Source organism: Megalobrama amblycephala, linkage group LG12 (assembly GCF_018812025.1).
Source record: "Megalobrama amblycephala isolate DHTTF-2021 linkage group LG12, ASM1881202v1, whole genome shotgun sequence".
Taxonomy (NCBI): Eukaryota; Metazoa; Chordata; class Actinopteri; order Cypriniformes; family Xenocyprididae; genus Megalobrama; species Megalobrama amblycephala.
Window position 1 is genome coordinate 34,633,000 of NC_063055.1, and position 17,926 is coordinate 34,650,925.

Below are 17,926 nucleotides of genomic sequence, written 5' to 3' on the forward strand. Positions count from 1 at the left end.
ACTTGTTCAAATGACATCTTCCGGTGAAAATTCTTACTTTGGTCATACTTCAAGACTACAATCTGTGATTGTGAAGTACAGTATCCATTGGTATGGTGACCGACAGCAAACATTAGATTCATCCGTATCGATGCACAACCCACATAAAGATGATAATTCTGCAGATAACTGCAATTGCAGGTTTTAAACAGAGATGGCGACAAAGAGGCAAAACTTATGGACTGCAGTTTTAAAGATTTTGTTAACCTTCGCATAAAACGTTTTTAAAACGTTCTGAGAACATCCAGAAATAACAGTTCCACAATTTAATGGGAACATTATCAAAGTGTTCTTAGAACATATTTTTGTTAGCTTGGTTACTGGATAACTTACATTCTAGACACAATTCCAGCATCCGAATATGCCTCTTTTTCTATATTGTATGTGAAAAGCAGTATCATAAAATAAGACGAATAAGTCAAATGAATAATTCAATGACTCATTCATAAAGACGATATAATATAAAGATTCTTTAAGACTTGTCGCCACCTGCTGGCGTAGAGATGTAACGTACACATAGCTACTGAAAAATGCCCAACACTGATGCACAGACTGACAGTCTGTCTAGAACGCTGTAATTACACACTACATGAGTAAATTGTGGGGAAGACTTATGAACGTGTATGTAATATGTAGCCTACTTATTTCCTGAAGCAGCTTACACACAGAAGTCCTTTTGTAGGTTTACATGCAATGTGTGTAATGAATCCAGTATACTGGACATCAAATGTCCACTCAAAGAAAAATAAATATGCTATAATTTATTTTTACATTTTAATATATTTTCTAATTTAAATATGGTCATTCTATGTACAATAGTACAAATATATTTCAGATAAAAATATGGGATACAATTTTTTTTAATTGAAATAAAAAATAACCCAGTGTCAAGTGGTCTCATGCCGACTAAAAAAACCATCCTTCCACAAATGACCAATCCATGTTCTCCGAGTTACATAAAAATACCCAGAAGTTGACCCGACAACACAACTTCTGTAATATGCCAATAAAATCTTAAATACATTTCTCCAATATATTGGTCATTTAGAAGGACACATTTATATAGGATCCCCTTCAAAGAGAATCTTGCTTTTTAACAAATATTAAATATACATTTACACAAATATTAATAAACAATTTGCAAAAAGAGTATACTTTTAATGTACCTTAATAATCCTAAACACACATATAAACAAAATATTTGAATATACTACTGTATATATCAAATTAGATCACATGTAAAATGATAAAACGTGTCGTTTTCAATGTACTCTTAATTTTATTATGTGTTTGTCTCAAAGTATATCCCATTCTGATAATTATGGATTTAATGAGCGAAGTAAACGGGCTGAAGTCTTTCGATACATTCATTAAACACCAATTGTTTCAAATAAACAACTAACACACTAAGAAAGATAAGATTAACATCTTTATTGAAAAGAATTCAAGATTGTATACCTTTCATCGATAGTGCACAGAACAGAAGTGGATTTATTCTACAGTGTAAATCCAGTGGCACTGACAGATGAACGTCCGTTCCAGAGAAAATCATCCTCTGTTGTTATCATAAGCCACGGTAATCAGAACTGTGCAGCAATAAGCAGGAAAACAAAATGCATGTATGATGGTGGTAGTTTGGTTAAGAGTGTGTGTGGTGTTTTGAACAGATATTAAAGATATTAGCAGCTTGACAAAAGGCATTCAAGCTGTCTGTCCTTTAACATGCATCTTCATACATCCCCTTCTGATGCTTTTTTACCCTTCCGGTTCCCCTGTAAAAAAAGAAATTACAAACATTTTGAATTAAGATACTGGTGATGTCATGTTTATTTCTCACTGTAGGATGCGTCTAAACATAAACAATGTTATGCTCATATTAATATTTTGACAATTTAAAAAAAAAAAAAAAAAATCCAGTCCAAACATAATTTTGATTAAATTCAACATATGTATTAAAATTATACATTAAAGTATACATTAAAGTACATTAAACAATTATACATTAAAGTATAATGAATTAAATAAAATTACATATATTTTAGATTATCAAAATTAAAACACACACACATATACACATATACACATATATACATATATACATATATATACATACATATATATATATATATATATATATATATATATATATATATATATATATATATATATATATTAGGGCTGTCAAATTCATTAATTACATGATGTGCCAATTAATTAATCGCACATCAGTCCCCCCCCCCCCCCCCCAAAAGACCATTTAAAGTCATTATTGTGTTAGATGAGAAAATTATTGAATAGACATTACAAAAAAGAACCTTTAAAAATAAATATTGTGATTCAACAGAATAAACTTTTAAAGCTACAATGTGGTCATGATCATTTTTTCAGTGGCATTTAGATATACTGACACTGTTTAATGCAGCTCAGGTGGCATGAATGTGAATAAAAAAAAAAAAAATAAAAAAAATGAAATTATGCTCTTAATATGAAACTAAAACCAGCAGTAGGAGTCAACAAGTCACTGTCTTAATGAGTGAGTCATTCAGTCATTCATTCAACTGATTCATTCAAATGGCTGATTCATTCAGAACTGAAGCTAGTGACCGTCATGAATGGGTCACTTAATCATTGTTTTACTTGATTCATTAAAACCCTCAGATTCAGTAATGAAACACTGCTGTGTTGCTCAGAGATGCACAACAGCTCTGCTGTGGCTTTGTTTGGAACTATTTTCATTAGCAAAATTGAGCAAAAACAGTTCACTGACAGCCGATTATTGACTGTTGTGATCAAATTTTACCTCCAATGAACTTCTGGCAGTGTGAGAAGATTTGGCGCACAGTCCTGTTGTCCTACGATAAGCGTCAAATTGTGGCAGTGATCAAAATTAACGCTAGAGATTTCTTTGTTAGCCACCATTTTAGTCCCGCATGTAATTCAGCTCACAGTCACCGAATGTGTATGGGTTGATGATGTAAAACTCCGGACAAGTTGTTCATGCACACGTCCGTTTTAAAAGCGTCTGGACTGTCGGGCAGTCTGACATAAATGACAGCTGAGATCCCACAGTGTGACATGAGGATCATGTTCGTACAGTCTGACAAGCAACAGTCGCAAAGGACTATTGTAAATCTCACAGTGTGCATCCGGCTTAAAGCTACTGAATTTGTTCTAGATCATTAAATGTGATATAACAGTGCCTTGGAACTGGGTCCAAAAAAGTGGTCAAAAACTGTCTGCACTGAGACTCACTGGGCAGTGACCCAGACACATTTCAGATACACTCATGAAGTTCTGCGGTACATATGCTAGAATGTGATAGTCATTGCAGGTTTGGATGCATCATACCTGATGTTTCGGTTGCTCTGACTGTAAGCCCTTCACTTTTGACCTCTCTTGTTCCAGAGCTGTGTGCAATTGTGACACCTAGAAAGGGGAAACAAAATTTGGTATGCTCAAAACATCACAACACAACACTAACATTAAGGCAAGTGCATCCAGAGAACGACTGAATGTACAGACACACACCTGCGAGGACAACTCCTCTTTAATGTTTAGGAGCTCCTCCACCTGCAGCAGAATTTCAGCTTTGTCCTTCACTGAATATAAATAAATGTTATAAATAACCAGAATAAATGCAAGATTTCAGTCTGTCAGCTGTATTTGCTGTCCTGCACTTACTTTCTCCCTGTTGAAGCATTTTAAGCAGCTGACCGTTTCTGGCCTTCACTTCCTTGTATCTTTCCTGAAAAAGACAGAAAGATACTGTTAATCACACTGAAATCATCAGTTGTTAATTTAGCATTAGTCAAAAAGACAAGCCACAAACACATTTCACCAGAGAAAGCAGAATCTTCATTACATCAAAATCATCAGAACAGTTATTTACTAAATTAATTCTAACTTAGCCAAAATGTCTTTTCTTATGTTGTTTTTTGCCCTTGATATTGTAATTATTATTGCCAACTAATATAATTCACATTCAAATAAAATGTGTGTGCATGCCATATTTACACCAATCACTTTAGTTGAACATGAGTTTTGCACTCTCAATGTCAATGTCTACACAAGTGACAAAAATTAACTTTTCTATTAAGGTGCAATGTTTGATTTCTCGGATTTTTTACATTTACGGCAATTTTTTCTAACATTTTTTAAAATATTGGTGTCATATTTTGTCAAATTCTTAAATTTAATAAAATTCAATTACAATAATACAACACTATAAGCTGTTACCTTTCAAGATTAAAATCAGCAAAATCCACCTCTGAGTCACAGTGAGTCATTGAATCAATCATCCAACCATTCATTCAGAAATGAAGGAAGTGACTCTCTTCACTGGGTCATTCACCCTATTCGAACACGACTGATTTTCTAAACTTTTGAGCTACACTTCTTATTACCTAACATCTGTGATTTCATGTACTGATTTGGACGAGACTAACATCTCTGTGTTTATTACAGAAGTGTGAGTGTGTGTTTTCTAGATGTGGGCCTTGCAGAAGGTCATCTGCTGTGCTTGCGTGCATCACGTACATGACGCATATGACATACATGTCTTTTAATTAATTATTTATATAACTGTAATTTTACACCTTAATTAAAATATTTTAAACTTAACATGAGGTTATAGAAGTGGCGATTTATAATAAACCCACATAAGTGAGCAGAGATATCTAGACAAATATCTTACCTGAATGATATTAATATGGGCAGTCTTTGCAGTTTTGGCTATATTTATTAATTTTATCATTTTATTTTTTTGTCGGATAACATCCATATTGAGATGAAATGAAAGCATGCAGAGATTGGTGCACAAACAGTAGCTCAGGTAGATCAAAAAACATGAGAAGGAGAAACGTGAGAATAACACAATATTGACAATCACACACATTCGCGTTAGAACTGGATTAGATTTCTCAGAGAAACCATTGAGTGATAAAATTAGCATTGAAATTTTTACTGAGGTTGTGTGTGAGAATACACAAACTGCTGGAGTTGTAATCATGATTTTTTTTTTTTTTTAATTGTGCAGCCCAAATTAACATTTCTAAAAACATCAAGATTTAAAAAAAAAAAAAGTTAACATTGGTTTATAACATTTTTAGGCCTGGTTTCACAGAAAGGGCTTAGATTAAGCCAGTTCAATAGTTCCATTAGGATATTTAAGTAGCTTTTATAAACGTACAGTAGAAAAAAAAACATTACTGGTATGCATCTTGACAAAACAATGGCAGTGGAATATTTTAAGATATGTCAGTGCCAGTTGCTTTCAGTTAAAACAGCTCAAACATGCATTTTAGTCTAGAACTAGCTTAAGCCTTGTCTGTGAAACCAGGGGTTATTTTTTAAATGTTCATTAAAACTCTCAGACCGAAATATACCAATGAGAATAAAAATGCTGCCACACTTCATCACTCATCAGCTTCTTACCTCCCATTGTGAAATCGTCTTTTTCAACTTTCCAATTTCCTGGTCTTTCTTTTCCAGTTCATATTTTAACTGTTCAGTTCTCACATCCTGCGAGTTTCAGAAAGAAAACAAAAACAACAGTTTTGGTGTTATACTGAGCTACATTCTACATTATGATACATCTGACCACAAATTCCGCACTTTTCTTCTTTCATCTGGGTCAAAGACTGCGAATGAGTGAATGTATTGGCAGAACGTCTGACCTGCTCCTGCTCTGAGGATGTGTTGACCTCATGACCGGCGCTGTTGCTGTACTGCTCTCTGCGTTTGTCCCGTTGGACGATCTTGCTCACATCATCCTCTAGCTGGTTGAAAAACTTGTCGTCACGCAGCGCAGGATTCACAGGCTTAAAAAACAACAGGAAGAAGAAACTGCAAATCTGACAAACACTTCATTCCACATTTTCAGTCAGTATCCACTAATCCCATAACATCACTGGAGTATCAATATGTGACACACAGTATGATGCTTTATCATAAGTGAAAATCATAAAGAGTGTTCAAACGTTTTGATACCAAGCACCCCCAAATACTGTATACCAATCCCCCTGAGAGGGAACAGAGCCATAAAATATAAAGACAGCGGTATATTTCCATGTATAAATCCATTTATACAAGTGTTGTTACTGTTACCTAAAACCAAAACTATTAAAAATCCTTGTCATTAATTGAAAAAAGATTAAATAAAACCAAACATAAATATTAAATGAAAAGCTTAAAAATCTAGAAATGTTGCCTTGGCAACTAACTGAAATTAAGTAAGTTTAAGTACAAAACTTAATAAATTACAAAACAAAAATAAATGTAATTAATTTTCTTTCTTTCTTTTTTTTGTAATTTTTGTCATTTTGTCATTTCATATATAGTTTTTATTAATTAAATTAAAATGAAAAATGTTTTTTTTAAAGGTTAAACTAAATGAAAATGAGAAATGTTGCTTTGGCTAATGGTTGCTTTCAGCTAATGGTTATTTTATCTCTATTAAACAATTTTTTTGGTTTTAGTTTCAGTTTTAGTTATAATAATTCTGGTTAGAAGTAAATTTAAATATTAAAAAAAGTGAAACAAAATAAAAACAACAAATTGAAAATAAAAGCACTCAAAAAATTAATAAATGTTTCAATTGTATATAAAAAATAATAAAAACATTTACACTGTAAGAAAAACATTAAGTATATTACAAAGACAAAATATTTCCAAAATTAAGCTATTATAAATAATTTATAAACAATTCTAAGTATTTCATGTCATAATTGTACCAAAGACAAAAAGTTAATTTATAATTAGAATATTATCTGGAGAACATTTATTTTGTACTAAATTGACAGTATCTTTTTCTACTCTTAGAGTAATATTAAGATGTATAAACTTCTAAACAGATTTTTTTAACTGATTTATGACCAATTTTTATAAAGTGGAACCATCAAATTTATTAATTTTGTTAATGCATTAAATGTATTTAATATCTTAAATGAACACTAACTGCGACAGCCCTAAAAATTCATGTAGTAAAATTCTTTCTCTCTCATATTTTCTGTGGAGCCCTCTAGTGGCCCTCTGGGTGTTTCAAACCCTAGTTTGAAAACTCCTAATCTAAATTACACCGAGAATTAAGTGTTTATATGCAAATGCAGTTTGCTTGAAATATATAAAACATTTATGGCTTTAGGGTATATAATTAGTCATCATCAGTCCCATCATGCTTCAGATAAAGCTTGTCAGAACCGGAGAGACCGACTCTACCATCAAACCAGCCTAAACTTGTATTAAACTTGCAACTACATGCTCACTCACCTCTCTGTCAGGCTTCTTATTCTGCTGATCTGCAATAGAGATAGTCAGTTAGAACGGCCTCAGTCCCTCTCACACAGCAGTATCGTAACAGTGATTTGTCCGCCATCTCTCTTGATAAGAATACAGCATTTCTCACCCACACCACCCTCCTGCTGGAAGTCTTTGAGAGATACAGTGACTCGTTTGTCTTTCCCCTGCTGATTCTTCTTCCTGTCCTTCTTTCCTCCTGCCTTTGTCTTTGGCGATGCCGTCTCTGTTTTTTCAGGATCCTTGAGAGATTTATAACATTAACCATTAAGAATCATGCAAAATATGAAAATGCTGAAATAAGTAGCGCAATAGTTGCCATTCATAGTTTCATAATCAACTGCAATTATATTATATTGTACAAGGTATTATAGACCATTTAACTTCTAATATATCACTCTAACCACAAGAGGGAGTAGTTACACTTGTCACTACATTTAAAAGAGCTAGAAAATGAACCTCCACAAGATTGAACATGTAGCATATTGATGTTTTGGCAGCGTGGAGATGTAGAGAACAGTGGGCTGGTGCTCAATACGCTTAAAGGAATTGAATATCTATAATTTAAATTTCACTCTGTTCCTCAAACACATTAACCCTGTAAAGCCCGACATGAAATAATAGCCATAAAAAAATAAATAAAAATAGAACACTCTAAATATATCGGGATATTTATATGGCCTAAAATGAAGATGAAATTCTGATAGCTTGCCATGTAAATCAGAGAGATCTTTCTAACAGTATAGAGATTACTTTCATAAAATGCATATAAATATCAGATTTCACTCTATATCTCCCCTTAATATGCCTTAGTAAGATATTTAAATGCTTACTTTTATGATCAATGCTGTAGTTTTAAAACACATAATGCAATGCAGTACAATGATGATGAACAAATAAACGTTTCTCAAAAGCCTGTCGTGTCATATTTGATACTCACACTTTAACATGATTTTTCTAAAAAATGATGTATGGATAATCGAGTAAACCTAAGTTTCTTCAGTCCAGTAAGTGTTCATTTTGAAATATTACTAACAACATAAAAGTTATTCCTACATTTGCATACTAAAAATCAGTAAAGATTTCACAGAAAAAAAGACACGTGAACAACGACCTGAAGTGGGACATTTTTGCAATTATACTAAAAGGCCTTTTACTTGCTATACAAAAAATATCAATCAGACAACAGAAGGCATGTAGTAGATTGTCAAAAAGGTTTTTCCTCAAAGTTGATCATAATGATAAATTAGAGCCATTAGAAATTTGCATATAAAATAAGGTACAGTAGGCTTTAAAGGGTTAAGAAGATTTGATTGTATTCTTCCAGTAGTTTTTTTGTCCAGTTTTTAGCAGTGTCCATCCTCACTCACTTTGATATCATAGAGAAGAGCCCTAAAGGTTCTATCAGTGTCTTCATGTCGCTCCAAACCCATAAGACTTTTGTTTATTTTTGAAATACAAATGAAGACATTTTACTGAAATCTGAGAGCTTTCTGTCCCTCCATCAACAGCTACGCAACTGACAATTTGACTCTTGAAGAAGTTCATGGAGAGATCTTAAAACTAATCCATATGAACTGAGCGGTTTAGTTAAAATTTTCTGAAGACACTCAAACACTTTATATGATGTAGAGTAGGGCTGACCCTGAATAGTCGACGCTTCGATGCTTCAATAGGAGGAGCCTGATTCGACTAACGTTACCAATCTCACAGTCAAATCTTCGCAGGTGTTATGAAACAAGATATGGGTGTGCTCTATATCTGATTTTACATAGATGTACCGGTTCTCTCCCAATAGGTTAATATACAGCCTATTATGTTAATGCTGTAAATAAAAATGTGAAAAGAAAGAAGCTTTTAATAAATATTTTTAATGTGCGTGAATAAATCCAACCACCCCTGTGACAGATTTAAGTTTCACTTGATGAACCATGATCTGTGACCGATAGAGGAGCATCTTGGCGGCAGGATTACATCTTTAACAATGTCTGGGATAATAAAATCTAAAGTGTAAAATTGGATGCACTTTGAAATGGTAAAAGATGATCCAAAAAACGTATGATGCAAGTTGTGCAAACAGCTCATGTCCTACCGCTCAACAAAGTCAAACATTGCGGCGCGCTTCTGCTGGCCAACGAGCTGACTATAGTGCACTATTTGAAAAGACTCAAACGGACACAGGCAGATCGCGTGAAAGACTGGATTTTTTTCGATCGTTAAAAAAGACAAAGTTGACAATTCTGGCTATACTTTCGTTATTTTAATAATTTCTTTAATTTTAATTTATTTATTGATCACTCTGGGTTATCTAATTTAACTATTTGTGGCTTGTGTTTTGAATATAGGCTATGTATATGGCATTTTGCAGTTTTGACTTGATTATGACTATTTCATTTTTTTAAATTTTTAAATTTTTATGTATTAGAATGGTATATTCTGTTCTAATTCAATTTTGTAAATTAATGCTTGATTAAACAATTGACCCTTCGCCAGGAGTTTGATTGACAAGCGATCTAACCAATCAGAACGCCGAATCCGCCATTTTGTCCGACAAAGCAGTCAGTAGAACTATGATTAACCTCGGATGGAGTTAAACTTGAAAAATTGTGCATATTGACGTCTTTCCGCGTTTGAAACAACATACCTTCTGATGTTCATTCATGTTTATTTGATGTTATAAATAAAATAGTAGGAAGAGATTATCGGTTTACGAGCCTCTTGAGCTGAGGCGCTACAGCAATCTGTCACGACCATGGTCACAACCCATTAAAGAGCTACAAAACGGTTTTTATTGTTTCAATTTCATAAAAAAACTACAAAGTCTGAAAGCTGGGACTTTGTTTAATATCATAAGTAACCTGCTCTGTCTTGTCTGTCGACGTGTTGTCCGTGTCCTCTTTGCTCAGCGATGTAGGTTGATTAATTTTGTACACGTATGTTTAGAGCCAATTTGATTTTTTTTTTTTTTTTTTTTTCATTTTTCATGAACTTTACATTCTCGGAATCACTCAAATGTGTATTAAAGGTGCCATCGAATTGAAAATTGAATTTATCTTGGCATAGTTAAATAACAAGAGTTCAGTACATGGAAATGATATACAGTGAGTCTCAAACTCCATTGTTTCCTCCTTCTTATATAAATCTCATTTGTTTAAAAGACCTCCGAAGAACCAGGCGAATCTCAACATAACACCGACTGTTACGTAACAGTCGGGGTGTACGACCCCCAATATTTGCATATACCAGCCCATGTTCCCAACATTATAAAAGGCATTACACAAGGGCAGCCAGTATTAACGTCTGGATCTGCACAGCTGAATCATCAGACAAGGTAAGCAAGCAAGAACAACAGCGAAAAATGGCAGATGGAGCAATAATAACTGGCAGGATCCATGATAACATAATATTTTTAGTGATATTTGTAAATTGTCTTTCTAAATGTTTCGTTAGCATGTTGCTAATGTACTGTTAAATGTGGTTAAAGTTACCATCGTTTCTTAACTGTATTCACGGAGACAAGAGCCTGTCGTTATTTTCATTTTTTAAACACTTGCAGTCTGTATAATGCATAAAAACAACTTCATTCTTTATAAATCTCTCCAACAGAGTGTAATGTTAGCTTTAGCCACGGAGCACCTACCAAACTCATTCAGAATCAAATGTAAACATCCAAATAAATACCATACTTACGCGATTAGACATGTTGCATGACGAACACTTTGTAAAGATCCATTTTGAGGGTTATATTAGCTGTGTGAACTTTGTTTATGCTGTTTAAGGCAAGCGCGAGCTCCGTGGGCGGGGAGCGTGAGCATTTAAAGGGGCCGCAGCCTGAATCGGCTCATATTTAATGATGCCCCAAAATAGGCAGTTAAAAAGATGAATAAAAAAAATCTATGGGGTATTTTGAGCTGAAACTTCACAGACACATTCAGGGGACACCTTAGACTTATATTACATCTTTTAAAAAGACGTTCTACGGCACCTTTAATAAACTTCGTATAATAGTTTACTGATGCCTTTGATGAATTGTTTTCATTTTGTTCTCAGCAGCAAAACGTTTTGCAATTTTGATTGCAACTGTATATAATAGTAGGGATGTCCAGATCCGATCACGTGATCGGAAATCGGGCCCGATCATGTGGTTTCAGACTCGATCGGAATCGGACGTTACCTCCCGATCAGGACTCGGATATATATGTATATATATTCTCATTATTCTTAACACATCTATAGTGATGCGGTGGCACAGAGTTAGGCCTGTTTCACACTGCAAGCGTAAGCGGCGCGTGAGTAGCGCATATTTTTTTCAGCGTGCAGCTTGTAAAGCGTCAGGCAGGAGCGTCGCGTAAGCAGCAGTGCCGCAATCGTCTCGGCACCGAGTCTATCCCTGTGTCTCAATCAGCTCCCTAGCTCCCTAGGTCGTGAATCAGTATATAATGAAAGTGAATGTGGCTGATACCCTGATCAGTGCCCTGACTACTGAACCAGGGAGCTGATTGAGACACGCTGCGCTGCTGACGCGTAATTAAAGTGAAAGCACACTTTTGATGGACAAAATAAATATAATTTCACACAAAAAGTGTTCAAAATGCACACAATACGCATGTCTAATGTGTTTTAACAAGAATTTGAGTATGACAGAAAAGAAAATTAAGAATCAAAAATAATAATAGAAGATTTAACCATTTAAACTTGTTTTTTATTATTCAGTTTGGGTTAAAGTATGGTGTATTATAAAAAACTAAAGTAAACTAGCCAGAAAATATGATATATATAAACATTATTTTAGTTATTACACAGACTGCAGCATACCCAAATCAAACCAAATATATTTGTTTTTATATTAGACTTTTTTATATTTACTGTTGCACTAAAGTGAAGTGAAGTGAACAATTTATGTTATTTATTACTTGATTGTTCAAGCTACCTCACAGAAGTGCTCTGTTTGTAATTAAATAAAAAAAAAAGGAACGTCCTGGATCTGTTTTTTTTTCGCTCTTCTTTATTCTTTTTTTGATGTATTATAGAAGTATCGGATCAGGACTCCGTATCGGCAGATACTCAAAATCAAATGACTCGGACTCGGACTCAAGGGCAAAAAAACCTGATCGGGACATCCCTATATAATAGTGTATCAGTCTGGTGAGTAAACTATACTAGCCAATGGCGATTCTATTGCCAAGGTGTGTGTAGAGTGTTGAGTTTTAACTTGATAGTTGCATGAAATTAAATTTTTAGAGTCATTTATTTAAACTATGAAAATATACCTTTTTATGTTCCTCAAATTCCAATTTACTCAGAATCAAGGCCTTCTCAAGGTCTGCCTCATACAGGTCACTGGTCAAGCTGTGACAAACACAAACATGAACATGTTTGCATAAAGCAAGGAGAGAAATGGGCCATAGGAAAGTCAAATTATGGGGTTTTGGGAGAAAGGTTTACCTGTTCATCTCTCTGTTTCCACTCCTGCCAGTTCTCCTGGGGCTTGGAGCCATGCTGGACAGCTGCCGGGTTGACCAGATCATTCGCTAAATCCTGGAGCGTGAGTGTGGAGGGAGGTACCGCAGACTTCTGAGGGATCTTCTTAAAAGCAAGACTCCTGAGCTACAGTGTGTAATGACAAAGACTCTTTGTTAGTAGGCATTTAGCTGACGTTTTATCTAAAGTGACTTTAGCCCAAAACAAAACAACTAAACCACCCTCTTCACATGTAAGGATGTTAGAAACATCAACACTGACTCATCATCATTGCTATTTTCAGAAACAAACATGGGGCCTAACAGCCTTTTTAGATACATAGATAGATAGATTCGGCTGAGTCATGTAAGTGGTTAAATGATAAATGTTATGATGCAAGATTTGTAATTCGCTTCAACCTTTTCGAACTTTATGAATGATTATTTTAGGTTTAAGTGGTGTGTGTAAAGGAACTGGTAGCAGGCAGTGTACGAGTGTTTCTAAAGCACGTATAGTAGCGCCATCGGCGGTTTAAAAACTAAGCTCAGAATCGATTCAAGAGACAATCGCGATACATCGGAAAATATCAGAATCACTCCAGATTCTTCATATCGCAAATTGAGATTCTATGTATTGTCCCAGCCCTAACAGACACAGATAGACAGATAGATAGATAGATAGATAGATAGATAGATAGATAGATAGATAGATACACACTCAAATGCTCACGAAGAAGAGCGCTTGTGAGTTCGACTGAGTCTGAGAATGTACTTGCATCTCAGAATGCTTTTATGACGCGAGATTAATGTAAACAGCCCACTGTAAACACCCCTGTAATTCGCTTTAACTTTTTCGAACTTTATGAAAAATTCTTTTATAGAAGGTTTAAGTGGTGTGTGTAACGAATTGGAAGCAAGCAGAGTACGGCTATTTCTAAAGCACGCAGTGCCATCTGCTGTTAAAAACTAAGCTCAGAATCGATTCGAGAGAGAATCGTGATGCATTCAAAAAATCTCAGAATCGATCCAGAATCATTTCTCGATTCGTGATGCATCCATTTATTGTCCCAGCCCTAATAGATAGATAGATAGATAGATAGATAGATAGACATAAAGAGAGAGAGAGCTATATAGATAGACAGAGATTATATGACACAGATAGACCTCATTGGCTTCACTCTGCTGCTGTTCCTTCTTTCGTCTTCTCTTCTCTTTCTTTTTGTCTGCATTTTGGTTGGTCTTCCCGCTTGGAGATTTCCCAGAGCGAGGCTTCCCAGCTCCACGACCGGCCTTTGGCTTTCCTGCATCCGAATCGGTGTCAGAATCAGAGTCGACCTGCAGCAGAGCGAAGCGTGATGCCGTGGTGGGCACTGAGATCATTGTTGATGCCATCATGAACCTGCCAATGAGACAATCAACACATGATGGTCAGTTTGGATGCTGCTGCTGCTGCTGCTTGACATGAAATGATTGTATCAGATTAGTGTGAGACATTTCAGTGAAGTGCTGGTGGTCTCTGGGACCAAGATAGAAAAACATATTAATAGCATTCAAGAATCAGTGCAATGTACACATTGAGGACACCTCTTTTCGCATAATATACTGTTAATATAATGCAATCAAATAACACCAGCTTTAATTTGTATTATTGAAAAGCATTATTGTATTATTGAAAATTATCATTGAAAAGCATAAATCTGCTTGCTGCAGAGTTAATAAACACTTGTCAACTAGAATGTGTAGTAAGTCGATTTGTGCTGGATTCGTGAATTGTTAATATTTTAGTCTGTTTAAAATGAACTGCCTACTAGACTAAAGATTTGGTTATCACATTATTCGACACCTAAAATGTCGCTAGCTTAGACTTTTTTTTAGCTCGCCAGTGCTGAACACAAGAAACAAACGAGCCCCTATCGCTTTCATTTTTCCTGAACGCGTTTCATTCCGTTCAACATGTCTCGTGTAAACCTGCCGGAGTTTTGAGCGGAGACGCCGTTAAAATGAACTAAACAAACTTTCACCTGGTTATGACTGTCGGTATCCTCGCCTCGGCTTCGTGCGAATGGAAACTGCAAACACAGACGAGAGTATGGCGGCCTGAACGGACACAAAAGCTTCAATGCTATCATTGAGTAGAAATGTCCATAACCTGTCATATAGTAGTACTTACTGCAGAGGGCGCTCTGAGGCTCAGGAAGAGGAATCTTCGATTGTTTGTCTCTCTGAAGACATTTGTATCCTAAAAATAATTTAATTCTATGAATATATATACCTGACATGCATAGGAGTACCTGCCGCAGCAATCTATAGGCTATAGGATTAATAAATAAATGTTTTATCAAGTAATCACAAATGACTGTGAAAAGTCTGTGCTAATCAACGGTGAGAAAAGCAATGCATACCACGTGACAACGCTAACTGATAATTCAGCAGCGGTCTGAAAATAATTTAGGCCTGAATAATGAGAGAGGGTAACTTTAAGACATTAGTTCACTTTCAAATTAACATTTCCTGATAATTTACTCACCCCCATGTCATCCAAGATGTTCATGTCTTTCTTTCTTCAGTCGAAAAGAAATTAAGGTTTTTGATGAAAACATTCCAGGATTATTCTCCATATAGTGGACTTCAATGGACCCCAAACGGTTGAAGGTCAAAATTACAGTTTACAGCGATCCCAGACGAGAAATAAGGGTCTTATCTAGAGAAACCATCGCTCATTTTCTAAAAAAAATAAAATAAAAATTTTATACATTTTAACCAGAAATGCTCATCTTGAACTAGCTCTCTTCTGCTTCTTCTCTATTTGAATCCCAGCAGTGTAGACACTGCTAAGTGTATTACTGCCCTCCACAGGTCAAAGTTTGAACCAAATTGTCTTATACAATATGCTAGTGCAAGTATATAACAATTAGTTCAAACTTTGACCTGAGGAGGGCAGTAATACACTTAGCAGTGTCTACACTGCTGGAATTCAAATAGAGAAGAAGAAGAGAGCTAGTTCAAGATGAGCATTTATGGTTAAAATGTATAAAATTTTTATTTTATTTTTTCTAGAAAATGAGCGATGGTTTCTCTAGATAAGACTCTTATTCCTCATCTGGGATTGTGTAGAACGTTTTGAAGCTGCAATGAAACTGTAATTTTGACCTTCAACCGTTTGGGGTCCATTGAAATCCACTATAGGGAGAAAAATCCTGGAATGTTTTCATCAAAAACCTTAATTTCTTTTCGACTGAAGAGAGAAGGACATGAACATCTTGGATGACATGGGGGTGAGTAAATTATCAGGAAATTTTAATTTGAAAGTGAACTAATCCTTTAAATGACACAAAAAGTCAAAACAGATCCCAGAGCCAGAAACACTGCCCACAGCCAAGCCCCAAAATAAAATATGACGATTCTTATTTTTTTATGAAATATTAAAGTATTTAGTATAAATTGGGCCTATTTATCTGTGCTCATCTTTCCCCCTTTTTTTAAAAAAAAACTCATGTGCCCTTTAATCAAAATAACTTCCCCTCCCTCTTGCAGGACATCTCATCTCTTCTCTGATGACGTGTTTACTGGCGGGAGGGCGGGGCAACCTGTCAATCACATGAGTTCACAGCAATAGAGTACCTCAGGGATGACGTGTTTTTGTAGGCCAACCTGGAAGTTAGCGGCACATGGGTTCCCTCGATCGAAAGCATTTTTTTCCAGACTTTTGGAAAATCATAAAAAATAAGCTCTGTGTTTAACAAAGGGTTATGACACTTACATGTTTTGTCTATCAAGATAATCTTTACAAGTTAACACAACATTTATACATTTTGAAGTCTAAATAAAGTCGTCAGATATAAAAAGCTAACAGTAGGCTATAAACGGACTACAGCACACCATGGTCGCGGATCAACGTCGTCACCACCAAACTTCCTCAAACTTTATTTAAAAAACAACTTTATTTAAAAACATGCTCACTGATTATGATCTGCGCTGTGTATGAATACTTATCCACTTTTTCATGAGAAATACTGTCCAAATGTCCCGTTTTTAATGATGACGTCTAAAGTCCCCGCCAAAGGAAGTAGTCCCTTTTAGCAACTTGTTAGCAACTGCCGTTTTAAAGACACAATAAAGGTTTAAAAAATCACAAGTGGGTTATAACTGGTGTGTTTTATGTCATAGATAAAAACTTGAAAATATTTAGAGGCTTTGTTAACCACAGACCTTATTTCATTTATCAAAAACCCATTCAAAAAACCCATTGACTTTACGGCTTCCGGGTTTTGCCTACAAAAACATCATCCCTGAGGTACTCTATAGCAAAAGACAACAATCCAATGATCCAATAAATTCTCGATGGGCAAAATCAAGTGCTTCCCTTACATTTTTTCTTGTTTGAGAAGCCATTTCACTCGGATGTCACAATAGGGAAAACGGCAACTTCTGCTTGATGCCGACTTTAAGGCCCATTCACACCAAGAATGCTAACTAGGCTATAGCTAAGAAATGGAAAATTTATTTTTACTTTTTATTGTATATGCGTGCTACAGTTAGCCTATGTCGTCTGCTACTTTAAGCTCTATTGTATCTTCTCCTGTATGTTGGACGGGACTCATAGCATCTGCTGTTCACATAAGCCTAGTGTCAAAAGACATCATAAAAACCATGTCTACTACAGTTTAAACCTGAAATGCTGTTTTAAAATCAAGTTAAAATCAAGGTTTATTCTTAGCTTTTCTGTGGGTGCACTGATTGGTTGAGGTATGCCTCTAATGAAGACATATTAGACATAATGAAGACATAGGCCCAGTTTCACAGACAGGGCTTAGCCTAAACCAGGATTAAGCCTTAGCTCAATTAGGATATTTAAGTAGCTTTTATAAAAGTACACTAGAAAAAAAACATTACTGGTGTGCATCTTGAGACTAAACTATGGCAGTAAAATATTGTAAGATATATCAGTACTTGCTTTCAGTATCAGTTGCTTTCAGTTAAAACAGCTCAAACATGCATTTTAGTCTAGAACTAGCCTAAGCCTTGTCTCTGAAACCAGGGGATAATGTTTAAAATCTATGTTACATAATACTTTATGGAAATGTCGTAGTACTGACTGTTGATATATGAGTCATTCCACGAAACCAGTATGATTT

At 35.1% G+C, this 17,926-nt stretch overlaps 1 protein-coding gene across 1 annotated transcript; it reads right to left on the minus strand.

The window, feature by feature from the left end:
• Positions 1-1,455: 1,455 nt before the first annotated feature.
• gkap1 (G kinase anchoring protein 1) lies at positions 1,456-14,888 on the minus strand. Its single transcript, XM_048210827.1, has 12 exons — positions 14,813-14,888; positions 13,956-14,190; positions 12,778-12,939; positions 12,603-12,680; positions 7,442-7,574; positions 7,306-7,334; positions 5,715-5,858; positions 5,473-5,559; positions 3,721-3,784; positions 3,568-3,638; positions 3,388-3,465; positions 1,456-1,811 (listed from the first exon to the last, which is right to left on the minus strand). Exons 2-12 carry the CDS (start codon positions 14,184-14,186, stop codon positions 1,770-1,772), a joined length of 1,119 nt encoding a protein of 372 aa, XP_048066784.1. The 5' UTR covers positions 14,187-14,190; positions 14,813-14,888; the 3' UTR covers positions 1,456-1,769.
• Positions 14,889-17,926: the final 3,038 nt, after the last annotated feature.

Excerpts from the sequence above, each read along its gene's own strand:
- gkap1 (XM_048210827.1), bottom strand. The coding sequence starts at position 14,186 with ATGATGGCATCAACAATGATCTCAGTGCCCACCACGGCATCACGCTTC. Across the intron at positions 12,940-13,955 it reads AGCAGAGTGAAGCCAATGAG|CTCAGGAGTCTTGCTTTTAA; the intron begins GTCTATCTGTGT and ends TACACACTGTAG. Across the intron at positions 3,785-5,472 it reads AGACGATTTCACAATGGGAG|GAAAGATACAAGGAAGTGAA; the intron begins GTAAGAAGCTGA and ends TGTCTTTTTCAG.